Source organism: Camelus bactrianus, chromosome 35 (genome assembly GCF_048773025.1).
Source record: "Camelus bactrianus isolate YW-2024 breed Bactrian camel chromosome 35, ASM4877302v1, whole genome shotgun sequence".
In the NCBI taxonomy this organism is placed as follows: Eukaryota; Metazoa; Chordata; class Mammalia; order Artiodactyla; family Camelidae; genus Camelus; species Camelus bactrianus.
The window spans coordinates 9,552,479-9,565,256 of record NC_133573.1 but is presented as its reverse complement, the minus strand read 5'-3'; the positions used below and the strand labels follow the sequence as shown (position 1 = coordinate 9,565,256).

General features: G+C 38.3%; 1 protein-coding gene across 3 annotated transcripts in view; it reads left to right on the top strand.

Annotated features, from left to right (window-relative positions):
* The window catches only part of OPTN (optineurin), a 38,979-nt gene that overhangs the window by 19,862 nt on the left and 6,339 nt on the right, over positions 1-12,778 (top strand). For all 3 annotated transcript variants that reach the window (XM_074358203.1, XM_074358202.1, XM_074358201.1), the window contains 5 exons: positions 3,652-3,754; positions 4,927-5,042; positions 6,418-6,567; positions 6,933-7,026; positions 8,076-8,234. In XM_074358203.1, coding sequence (XP_074214304.1) covers positions 3,652-3,754; positions 4,927-5,042; positions 6,418-6,567; positions 6,933-7,026; positions 8,076-8,234 — 622 coding nt within the window. The remainder of the gene's footprint in view (positions 1-3,651; positions 3,755-4,926; positions 5,043-6,417; positions 6,568-6,932; positions 7,027-8,075; positions 8,235-12,778) is intronic.

The window sequence follows — 12,778 nt, the reverse complement described above, 5'->3', positions numbered from 1 at the left end:
GTTATGCTTTGAAAAAGACCTTTAATAGTAATGAGTAATCAGTGTGTTTCTGTTTCATTGGCACACTGACCCTCCTGAGTTCTGCACACCATCCTAAGTCAAGTTTAGGCAGTAATTCATCCTTCCTCAGTGATTACCTTTGATAATAAAAATGTAAAGTCATGAGTTTGCTGATGACATATCCTAATCTTTCATATGATCTAGTATATAATTTCTGCTTTCAAAATGATACATCTCTCTATCTGGATGTGTAGCTTTTCAGATTGCAGCTAGGAAGTCAGGCCTACCTTTGAGATGAGTGTTTCACTCTCTAACTTTGGGCTTCCTGTAAAGGGTCCCTTTCTCAATAGCATTAAATTTCCACTTTGTGAGCCAGCCTTCTTGCAGTATTTAACACCTGGCAAGTCAGTGATCTGTTGCCACAATGAATGTTCTCTATGTGAGTATTAGGGACAACCTCCTGACTAAGGTTGGGCTGAAACCAGGAAATAAAATCACTGATGCCTGGACAGCCTGGCTTGATTTACTATGTGAGATATGGTGAAAACACATTCCAAGACCTAGCATGCCTTTTTCTCAAATAATAAGTCAGTCTTCAACCATTTTCATTAGTCATAAGAAACAGAGGTATAGACAGTCTAAAACTGACTGAAAAATTTTAGGTGGTTTGTGGGGAAAGGGGACAGTAGACTTCTCTTTCTTTCCTTGTTTCATATAAATTGTGTCTTCTGAACAAACGTAAACTGATAGCCAGGAAGGAGAGAGAAATTATATAAGAAGTGTGACCCAGGAAAATCAAGAAGTAGCAGGGGAAAAGTCAGTTCAAGATGAAAATTTGCCCTAGAAAATTAAGTTGAAATTCAAATGTAGGTCAGAAGCCTGTGTCATATGTGAGTGGTGTGATCCTTCAACCTTGCACCAGCCAGCTCTTAACCCGTTTATTTGCCTAGCCAGAAACAGTGCCTGTGCACCAGTTAGGTTTGGCAATTGGCAACAGGTACCAATGCTGTTTGTTTTATGTTTTACTATTATCAAGTTCTTTTTTAAAAATCAGTTTTGCATTCATGTAAAGAAGCAGTTGTTCCACAAGCTTTTTACGGAAAGAACCAGCAGCCCCATCCGCCGCCAGCTTCTTCCTGCTTCTCACCACTTTCAACATATTTAGCTGGTTCTTTTGATATTTACTTCCATATATCAAGATTAAATTGCTACTTAATTTTTTTCCCTATTTTAGACATAATCTATTGACCACCACCACCCCCCCCATTATAAAGATTTAACTGTCTGTCACTGCCACCATTGTCACCCCACACACTTCTGGACCCTTCTTTCACCCCACCCCCAACTCCAAATTTGATAATACTGAAATTTAGTTAGATCACTACTCAGCATTTATTATTATGCACACATGCACACACATGTACCCAGTTCTCTGTTGAGCTATGCTTTATGCCTTGACCACTTTTCCTTTTTTACACAATGTTTTCTTTAACCTCTATGCAAAATCACCATTTAAAAATTTACTTAGTTTCCCCATACTCTTCCCCAGTGAGGAAATCTCTCAATTACATGCAAACATGTTAGTCTAGTAGTGTTCTCTTCTTGAAGCCTTTTCTTCTGGAGTCCAGCATCATTGCTGTCTAGGTCTTGCTGTATTGCAGTCATCTTGGAATCTCCCCTTGTCACTGTCCTGCAGAATTCCTTCAGCTCTACTCTGTTGATTGCCTATTTCCTGAATCCAATGCCTTTCTTACTCTCTAAATATCTCTACTAACTTACTAATAAAGATTATACAGAGAGGATATTTTCTGAGATCTGCATATCCAAAAATCTCTCTTTCTACCTTTATACTTAACAGATAGTTTGGCTAGATTTAGAATTCTACATTGGATATAATTTTCCCTCCAGATTTTAAAAGCATTACTTCATTGGATTCTGACTTCTAGTGTTAATGCTGAGAAATTCATTGCCATTCTGATTCTTAATCTTTTGGGATAAAACTTTTGTTTTTCCTTTTCCCAGAAGATTCTTTGCTCCATCCCAGGTTTTCTGAAATTTCACATGTGCTTTGGTGTGAGCCTGTTTTCCTTCACGTGATCTAGACACTCTCGGCTTCTTTCATTCTGCAAACTCATGTCCTTCAGCTCCTGAAAAATGATCTTGAATTAATTGAGGGATAGTCTCTTACCCTCAGTTTTCTCTGTTCCCTCATTCTAGCACTACTGTTATTTTGAATTGGACCTCCTGGGCCAGTCCTCAGATTTTCTTAACTCAGTAGTCATTCCTCTTCTCTGTCGCTGTCTCTCTCACATTTTCACTCTTTCTCTTTCTCTCTTTTTCTGCTTTCTGGTACATTTGCTCAACTTTCATTTTCTTTTTTGGCGGGGGTGGCAGTTCCTTTGAACGCTCCTGTTCCATTTTATTATGGTAGTAATATGTTTCTGTCTCCAAGGATATTGATAGTTTTTTGAAGTTTATTTCCCTTGGCATATTCTGATTTCAGTAAGTTTTTTTTTTTTTTCTGGTTTACTTTTATCTTCATTTTAAGGTTTTCCTGAAATGTCTGGTAATCTTGCCTGTTTGACCAGAGTTAATAGTTGGGGTGCTGGGGGCTACATGGGCTACATGCTGACTGAAGCGCTGTGTGCACGTGTAGGGAGATCTGACCGGGAGCTTTCCCTGGGGAAGCCGCATGTCAAAAAACTTTAAATCCTTTCCTTATTCTGATCAGATTCCCCAGAGGAGACTCCTCCTGTCTCCTGTCTGAAGGGTACTGTTCTAGATGCCAGCCTTGAGATGAGTAGGAAAAGAAGGCTGAGGGTCTCAGTACCCTGTGTGTGAGGTCCCCTCTTTTCAGTAGGGAACACAAGTCCTCAACTCTGATCAGTGTCTCTGAGTTCAGGGATCCTTTAGTTTATGATCTTCTAGTCCTTCTTAAACAGGTCCCAACTTTATCCCTACGTCCAGAGGTGCCTGGTGCCACTGATTCCTGAGCCTTTGGGGTCCCACAGTGTGAACTGGGTTCCATCCTGGCTCTCCCGACTGTTGGCTCAGATCCGGCCTTGGAGGGCTGCCAAGTCAGTTCCCACTCACACCTGTGCTTCCCAAATCTTGCTATTATTCCCTCTCCCCTTCTCTCTGTTCTTGTCAGTATATAGCTTTTTAAAGTCATTTTAGTGGTGTTCGGGGTGGGAGAAAGATTACATGCATATATTTAATTTAATCGACCATCTTAAATCACAAACCTCTTTTTGTTTCATTTGTATTGGGTTAGCTTTCATATGTGATTCAGTGTTAAGAATGTTGCCATATTTGTTTGTTTTCAGGAACTTGTGAACATAGATGGGTCCAGAAAAACAAGTTTTCCCCTTTCTGCTGGACCCTTTTAAAGGGGACACCCACTCTCACGTAGCACACGTGCAGTGTTCAAGATAAATTATCGCTCTTATACCTCTGTCTGCATTCATCCCTTAATCAGTTCTAGCCAACTTCAGGTTGAAAGCAAAACCAAAGCTAATACAGTGAATGGGAGAAATTTTTGAAAATGTTGATCCTTTATCCAGATTTTGAACTTTTTTTTTAAGTGCGTCTGCAATTGTTATTCTGGAAACCAAAGAGAGAGTAACTCTTCTATATTCTGTAATTTTTCAGAATTTCAGACTTTGAAAAGAAAGTTAAGGATCGTTCTGAGATTGAGACCCAGACAGAGGGGCGCGCAGAACAAGAGAAAGAAGAGGAGAAAGGCACAGAAAGTGTGGGTACTAAGAGTCTAAGACTGTTTTCACAACCCTGAGGGGCAGAGCCAAGTACAGGAGCTGGAGCCAAGTCTTGTGATGTGTTACTGGCTTTAGAAATACAGAAATAATTTCAATGTTGAATATTTTCTGTTTCTCTTACATTTCCTTGGCCTAATCTGAATTTCATTCATTGTAAATTGTAGTGAGTGTATTCCTAGTGATTCTAGGAAATAACTCCTCTATCTCTTCTTGACTGATTTTTCTTTCCCAAATTCCTAAATGAACAGACTCACTAATTGAGAAAGGAATTTTGTCCCTTTTATCATTTGAGGATGTGACCCAATTCCACTTAAGGTGGAATTGAAAGCTCTTGGTTCTGTTCCACTACTGATCTGAATAAAATAGCTTAAGTGAAAAAGGGTCATGTTTATATACATGTCTGTTCTGAGACAACTCAGAGAAGTGCCTGGCAGCCTGCAAACCCAGCCTTAACTCTTGGAGAAAGCTGATGAGGGCAGGAAGTTGTAAGACCCACTGTAGCCAACACATAAGGCATTTACATAAAATGCTCGCTTTAGCTGATTTATTTATTCAACAAATATATATCAGATGCCTACAGTGTGCCATGCTCTGCGTTGACCCCCTACTTTCAAGAGAATGGAGAACATTTAAAAAACTGAGCTGAAGAGGCCACCTATGAGTAACAGTCCCTGTTGATTAAAGCTAATCAGAGTTAATAAAGACATACTGGGATTTCCATGGCTCCACAGAACTCACTGGCAGAAACTCTAGAGCCGCCAGGGAAAAGCCAGTACAGAAACAGTCGCTGAGTAAACTGGTAACTTAAATCAGCCAGGGAACATGGCGTGAGCTGCTGGCTGGGTAAATTAGATTGTGCTTTGACATCACTGTGATCTGTGATCCCCGGAACCATGATCAGGCCTGAATTCATTTTGATTATGATAAAGTCATTATCACAAGTGCATCCAAATTGATCAGTTAATGCTCTATAAGGAAACAGTTGTATCCAAAGCATTTCTTTTCATACAAGATATTTGGGGCATTAGTTCTCAAAAGTTTAATCAATTCACCCATCAGTCTTAATTGCACACCAGTGGTTCACACTGTTCTCACAAAGAGGTTCATTCAACCTCTGATAAATGCATGTTTGGGATTTCCTGGATGACAGGTTGGAAGTGAGGTGGAAACGCTGAGCCTTCAGGTGACAACCCTATTTAAAGAGCTTCAGGAAGCTCACACGAAACTCAGTGAAGCTGAGCTGATGAAGAAGAGACTTCAAGAAAAGTAAGAAAGAGTGATAAATTTTATCCTCCTTTGAAAAGTTTACATTTTTACAAAATATGTTACTATACAAAAACATAGTTTTTTTTACTGTGTTAGTAAATTAAGAAAAAGAGACCTACTTAAACTATGAATTCAGAAAACATTAATGTTCAGGTTAATATATAAACATGAATTTCTTGTGGTAATATAGGGGAGTGGGCCCAGGGGACTCTGATTTTGCTGTTTTGGGGGCACTTGCTAAGCATATAGGAGGAGCTGTAAAAAGCAGTGAGCCAGGCTTCCTGTGATTTACCTGAGCTGACAACACTGATGTGAACGAACATAAAAGAAAGCTACAAAGAACACGAACTTGAGTGGGATTTATCCAGGAAAAAATGTTTCCATTTTCAGTCAGTTATGAAGGCTAATATATACATTGGGAAAATTTTGCATTTGCTTGTTTCTCTTGATGTAAGAAGTTACCCCAAATTTAGGAAGGCCAAATCGATGCTGTTGTTTTGGATGAGTCAGCAAATATATTTCAGACACAGCAAACAAGTGTGTGTTTCTGTGGAGGTCCACTGACCAGGGAGTCACAGGATTGTGGACCTGGTTCAGCACAGCAGCAGATGCTGAGGACTGGATAAACACACCTGTGTCAAAATACAGATCTACCACTTATCTGTGGTATTACCTTGTGCAAGTTATTTATTTAACCTCTCTGGGCCTCCCAGTTTTATCATTTGTAAACTGTGTGTCATAGTTCCAGCTTTGTAATGTATTAAGTGAGCTAATGTTTAATATGCTTTGTGTTAGTGCCTTGCAGTTGGCTATTGTTGGCTCATATTTGCTATTATTATACTGAAATTCTGTCTCTGATATGTAGGAGGACTCAAAGCACTTCCTTCTCCCCTCTTGAATCTTTGTCAGAAGTCCTATTTTTGGTGCTTAACAGAGCCCATAACTTTTAAAGACATTAAAGAAAGCCATGGATCACTATATATGGGAAGCACTTCTAGCCAATTACTACCTTGGTCTGTGTCTAAATAACAAAAATATATTTGCATGACTAGTCAAAACAGTTACTCCAAGTGGGCAGTAGCTTTTGTGATCTTAGATCCGGACTTGCTTATGTGAGGCATAAGGGTTCAGAAATACGTAAATTTCTTTTACAAAAAAAATCTGTATTTTTTTATATACAGGCATCAGGGTTCAGAAATACTTGCTTCTAGTAAAGAAGCAGGGAGGATAAAATATTTAATTTTGTACTGTTAAATTTGTGAAAAGTAGAATCCTCAAGTTCTTTGTATTTGCAGCATAATCTTGGGGTTTGTTTGAAAGCCATTGAGAAATGAAGGAGCATTGTTTGTCCTCATGAAATTTTGATCTTTCTTAGATGTCAGGCCCTCGAAAGGAAAAATTCTGCAACCCCATCAGAGCTGAATGAAAAGCAAGAGCTCGTTTATAATAACAAAAAGTTAGAGCTCCAAGTGGAAAGCATGCGATCAGAAATCAAAATGGAGCAAGCCAAGACAGAAGACGAAAAGTGAGTACGCGGTGCCTGAACGGCTGCTTGCTCAAAGAAGACAGAATAGCTCCTTTATGCAGATTGGAATCAGGATTTGAGAGTAAAGTAAATTTTTTTCTCTTTTATCTATTTGAAAGGAGTACTAGGAGACTTTTCTGAGGAGATAAAATTTAGGTCTTCTTATAACAATTATGAAACCTGTGTGCAATCTACCTTGATGGGGGAACTGTTTCCTTTGAGAGTAAGAACGTGCTAGTAGGTGGTGGGATGACGAAGGTGGGAGAGATTTCGCTACTTGCGGGTTCAGAAGCAGGTTGGGAGGCAAGACTAAGTGTCTACGATATTTTCCCCAAGGTTCCACTTTTTAATTTCTTTTTATATAGGGTCAAATTAGCAACTCTACAGTTGACACACAACAGGCTACTTCTAGAATATAATAACGCACTGAAGACAATTGAGGAACTAAAAAGGAGAGAGGTACTTGTAAAAAAAATTACTTTCATAGCCTAGTCATGAACAGAACTATTGAACATTTTATATAAATACGTAAAGTATTTGTGTTCATCCTCAGCTGTCTGATTTCAAGGGTTGTTTTTCCATTTATAATTGATTTCTTGTGTCTAAGTGTTTATAACTCCTGATGGTCCACATATGTATAATGTGCTTTGTGTACAAAGATGATGCTAATGTCCTGCGGTCAGGGAGTAGGCGTTCAGCATTTCTAACAGCAGGTGGGATTGCAGGAGAGCTGAGCATGGACCCCTCTGTGAGTAATGCATAGTGAGCTGCTGGCTGGCGCTGGAGGGGCTTGTCTGCTGCCTGGGGCCGTCACATGGCTGGCTTGCCAGCTGTCACTGAACTTGAGACCCTGGACTTACTAGGCTGTCACTTAAATTAGTAATAATGCCCAGCATGGTGTGATAATTTAAACACCATGGATGGATATGTGAGGTCACAGATGTGTTAATTCACCCAATGGTGGCAATCCTTTCACAGTGCATACAGAAATCATCATGTTGTACACTTTAAATATTTTACAGTTTTGTCAGTTTTACCTCAATAAAGCTGGACTAGATAAAGGCCACAGAAGCTTTGAATTAGAAAGGGTCTCCGGGTTTATATTCTTAGAAATATACTTCTTGTTTTTCATTTATTTTTAGTAGAATATTGTTCCTCTCTAGGACCTAGCAAATTTTTAATTTAAACATTCCACTGACTTCATAAAGTAAGAGTAACGTGAGTGGAAGAAGAGAAGTGTCAGCAAATTACAACCTCACTGCGATCGGGGTCTGTCATTTACCTCCCTTATTTTAATGTTTTCCTTTTCTTCTAATCATTGTTTTAAATTAGGAAATTACTATTTGCAAGCCATAAGTTAAATGAATGCAAGTTTCTGATTAAGTTATCATTGATGATTAACAGACCAATTTAGAGCCAATCATTTAAAATAATCCTTTACCTAATATTTTACTAAAATAGGTCAAATTATTTCAAAACCACTTCTAGCATAAGCTTGTCTTTTTCAGTCAGAAAAAGTGGATAAGGTGGTGCTGCAGGAACTAAATGGAAAGCTGGAACTGGCAGAGAAGGCCCTGGCTTCCAAGCAGCTCCAGATGGACGAGATGAAGCAGACCATCGCCAAACAGGAGAAGGACCTGGAAACCATGGCCGTTCTCAGGGCTCAGGTAGGCGGCATTCCTGGGCATGAGTGAGGGAGGCCAACTCTGATTATGTTCTCAAACAGGAAGGTGATAGTGTTTAAAATATTTTTTTTAATTTATATTTTTTCCATCAGCTTTTTTTTTTTAAACCTTCTTACTGAAGTATATCACATGTAGAAAGTGCCCCAGACCTGTAGGTGTATTACTCACTGAATGTATCCATTCTACAGGTGATGGACAGCTGGATTGCTTCCAGCTTGGGGCACTGTGATTACTGTTGCTCTGACAGTCTTTTGCACATCTTCCTTGTTGCCCTGTGCATTCATTTCTGTTGGGTACACACCGAGGAGTGGAACTGCTTGTTCACAGAGTACACAGTTTACTCAGTTTTAACAGATGATGCCAAAGAGGTTTCCAAAGTGGTTGTACCAGTTTCCACGCCCATCAGCAGGTAGTTCCTACTGCTCTACGTCCTAACGCATGTATATTATCGGTCTTTTTACTTTTACTTTTAACCATTTCTGGTGGGTTTATAATGGTGTCTCATTTAATTTGCATTTCCCTCATGACTAATGAAATTGTTTTCCAAATGTTTATTGGCCTTTGAAGTATCTCCTTTTGTGAAGGTTTGCCCAACTTTCTTCTGGTTTGCTGGCTTTTTCTTGATTTTATGGTTCTTTATATATTCCAGCTACAAGCCCTGGCCAGTTATTCTTTTTGCAGATTTTGTCACTCTATGATTTGCCTTTCCACTCTCATGAAGGTGTCTTTTTATGAACAGAAATTCTTAATTTTAATGTAGTCCAATTTATCAGTCTTTTAATTTATGAATAGTCCTTTCTGTGTCCTGTTTTTAAAACTTTCCCTACCTCAGGGCCATGAGCGTATTCTCTTAGGTGGTCTTCTCAAAGTTTTATGGATTTGCCTTTTACATTAAGATCAACAAACCATCTGGAATTAGCTTTTCTATATGGAGTGAGGTAAGGGTAAAGATTAATATTTTTTCTATATGAATATCCTATTCGTTAGGAACCATTTATTTAAAAGGCCATCTTTTCTTAAGAACTCTGCTGCCCTCTGTCACATACTGTGTCCGTGTACCCATGGGTCTATTTCTGCACTCCACACTGTTCTGTTAGGCTATTTGTATATCCTTATTCTGGTACCATACTGTCTTATAGAGAATCCACAGTTTTGATATCTGGTAAAGTCTTCCTACCTCATTGATATTCTTCATGAGGGCCTTAGATTTTCCTTCCTTTTTTCCTTTTCTTATAAATTTCAGAATCTGCTTGATATTTTCCACACAGAAAAAATACCTACTGGGATTTTGATTAGAATTATATTAAATATATATAAATCAGTTCAGAGATAACTGGCGTCTTTACCAGTTTAGCATTGACTCTCCCCTTTCATTGACATGACATATCTTCTTTCATTCTTCTCAGTAATATTTTCAATCTTCTTAGTAAAGATTTTGTTCATCTTTTACTAGATTATTCCTAGATATCTTTTATTTTTATGATACTATTATGAATAGCATCCTTTTAAAAACTTCATTTTCTAATGGTTGCTGAATATAGAAATACAACTGATTTTTAGATATTGACTTTGTATGCAGTAAACTTGTTCAACTCACATTTTAATTCTAATAATTTTTCTGAATATTCTTTTGGACTTGGTGCATTAATAATCATACCATTTGAATAGTGACTGTTTTATTTTTTTTTCCCTTTCCGGTTCATTCTGTGTTTTTCTTTCCTTTTCTTGCCTTACTACACTGGCCTTACTGCACTGGCTGGGACCCCAGTCCAGTGCTGGGCAGCAGTGGAGACAGCAGGCCACCTGGTCTTGCTCCCAGTCTCAGAGGTGTGATGTTTGCTAATGGCTTTTTATGGATATCACTTAACAGATTAAGGAAATTCCCTTCTCTCCCTTATTTGCCAAAAATATTTATTTTGAGTGGATGTTGAATTTTATTTAGGAGATTTTTTTTCTCCATATAATGACATAATTAGATAATTATATGCCTTTTTCCTTAAACTTGGTAAATTGCACTGATTTTTAAGATATTAAACTTTGCATTTCTTGAATTATCCTCATATACATTGTTGCATTTGGTTTACTCATATTTTGCTTAGGATTTTTGCATTTATATTCTTGAGGAAGATTAGTCTAGAATTTTCCTTTTGCTCATGACCTTGTTGGCTTTTTAGTCCAGGGTTTTACTAGCCTCATAAAAACAAGTCTGGGCACATTTCTTTTTTCACTGTTCTCTAGAAGAGATTGTGCACAGGTGGCTGGTTGTGACCATTTTGGCCCACTCTTGATGCTGGTGGGCGGAATCCCTGGAGGAGCATTTACTAGTGAAACTGCCTCCTGCCTGAGATCTAAAATCACCAGAAAGAGGGCGGAGGAAATCTTTTTGTTTGTTTCTGTTTGTTTGCTTAATTAAAACTGGGATCATGCTGTATCTTTTGTACTGCTTTTTCACTCCTGATGTATCTTGGTTATCTCTCCACGTTATTACTCATAGCCATATGTACTTTTTTTTTAAACAGTCATACAGTGTTCCAATGTGTGCACCAGCTGATAGATTTAACCAGTCCTCTATTAATGGACATGTAGGTTGTACCAGTATTTTTGCTGTTGTCAACAGTGCTGAACTAAACATTCTTGGATGCATGTCTTTGTGCACTTGTATAATCTCTAGTAAGATACAGAAATGGAATGGTCTGGCCATTGAGTGTGCCTGTTTTAAGTAAGTATCACCAAGTTGTCATCCAACAACGCATAATCAAAACTATTCTCTCTCCAAAAGCAGATGAGAGCTCCTACTTCCCCACTTCCTTGCATCAATCTTTTAAAGTTTACAATCTCATAAAGATAAAAAGACTATTTTTAATACAACAATGCCCAAAGTTTATTATTCCCTGTATACATACCCATTATGAACTCTGCAGAGTGGCAGGCTCGATGAAATATGGAGGTGGGTGACTGGACTTACAGCTCTAGTTTTATTTCTACAGGAACTGAATTTCAACCTGAACTGTTTAAGGCATTTCCTTTGTTTGGGCATGATAATGTAGTCACGTACTTTTTGCCACATTCTGTACAGAGTCATCTGTTTTGTCTTGATCGATACACTTGTCCATTCATTCAGCACCTCTTTTTTGAGCACCTGTAATCTGTCAGACACTGTTCTCACTGCAGGGGATATAGGAATGGACAAAGCAAAGACCCAGTTCTTACTGGCTCACAGCTAACAAGTGATAGAAGTGAGATTCTAGCTCAAGTTTAGGTCTGACTTAAAAAAGCCCATGATATCTATCAACGATACCGTAAAATGTTGGTCCACTCATAAATGGCAGGAAGTCCTTTAAAATTCTCTCTTTACTTCATGCCTTTTTTGTAACTACAAGTGTGATTAGAGTATTTAAATTTTTATTAATTTTACTTTTTAAAGTAATGGATAGAAGTTTGTACCCTAGAACCACTAAATTTGAAAAGAAAACCCTAATTTTAAATATACAAAGTTAAAAACTGGTTAATTATTAAATTTGAAACTTTAAACTAAATTTTAAGTATTTAAATAATGCCCAATTGACTATTAAGGTGTTCATTTTTACTTTATAATTTTATAACAGTGAAGAAATTGCTATCATGGCATAATATTCATTCATTCATTCATTCATTCATTCCTAACAAATTATTCTCCAAATGTAGCAGCTAAAACAAGCATTTGTTTTCACACAGTTGCTATGGGTCAGGAATCCAGGAGCAGCTTAGCAGGGTGACTCTGGCTCAGAGTCTCTCATGAGGCTGCACGCAATATAGACTGCAAGATCCATTTCCAAGACGCCTCACACACAAGGCTGTGGGCGGGAGGCCTCAGTTCCTGATCACGTGTGCCTTTCCATTAGTGCTGCTTGAACAGCCTCATGACATGACAGCTGGCTTCCCCTAGAGCAAGTGACCCAGGAGCGAACAAGGCAGAAGCCATAGTCTTTTATGATCTGGTCTTAGGAACTGCACATCATCACTTCTGTAATATCCTAGTGGGTACATGGGTTGGCCCATTCATTGTGGGAGGGGACCACATGAGGGTATGATTACCAAGAGGAAAGGGTCACAGGAGCCATCTTGGAGGCTGGTTACCACTGCAGGAAGCCAGCACGGTTTATGGAAGAGTCCATGATGTATGGGCTTCAGTCTGGGTTCAAATGCTGGTTTAAGCACTTAACTAATTTCCTCAAGATTAAGGGCTACTAAACTTATAAATGTAAAATGAACAGCGCAATTCTACATTCCCAGGATTTTTGATAGAGAGAAACAAAATGGTCAGTATAGGCATCCAACACAGGAACCCACACATGTTTGAAATTCAACAAATAGCATCTATTTATTGTTATTTTAAAGTTGGCTTAAGACCAGCCTTCATAAATAGACCTGACAGGGTAAATATAAACCATTTACTATATGAAGCTAATGCTGAATGTTATTTTTTAAAAAGAGATCAGATAATTTTATTGAATTAATGATACATACAGTATTTCAGCTGCCTGTAT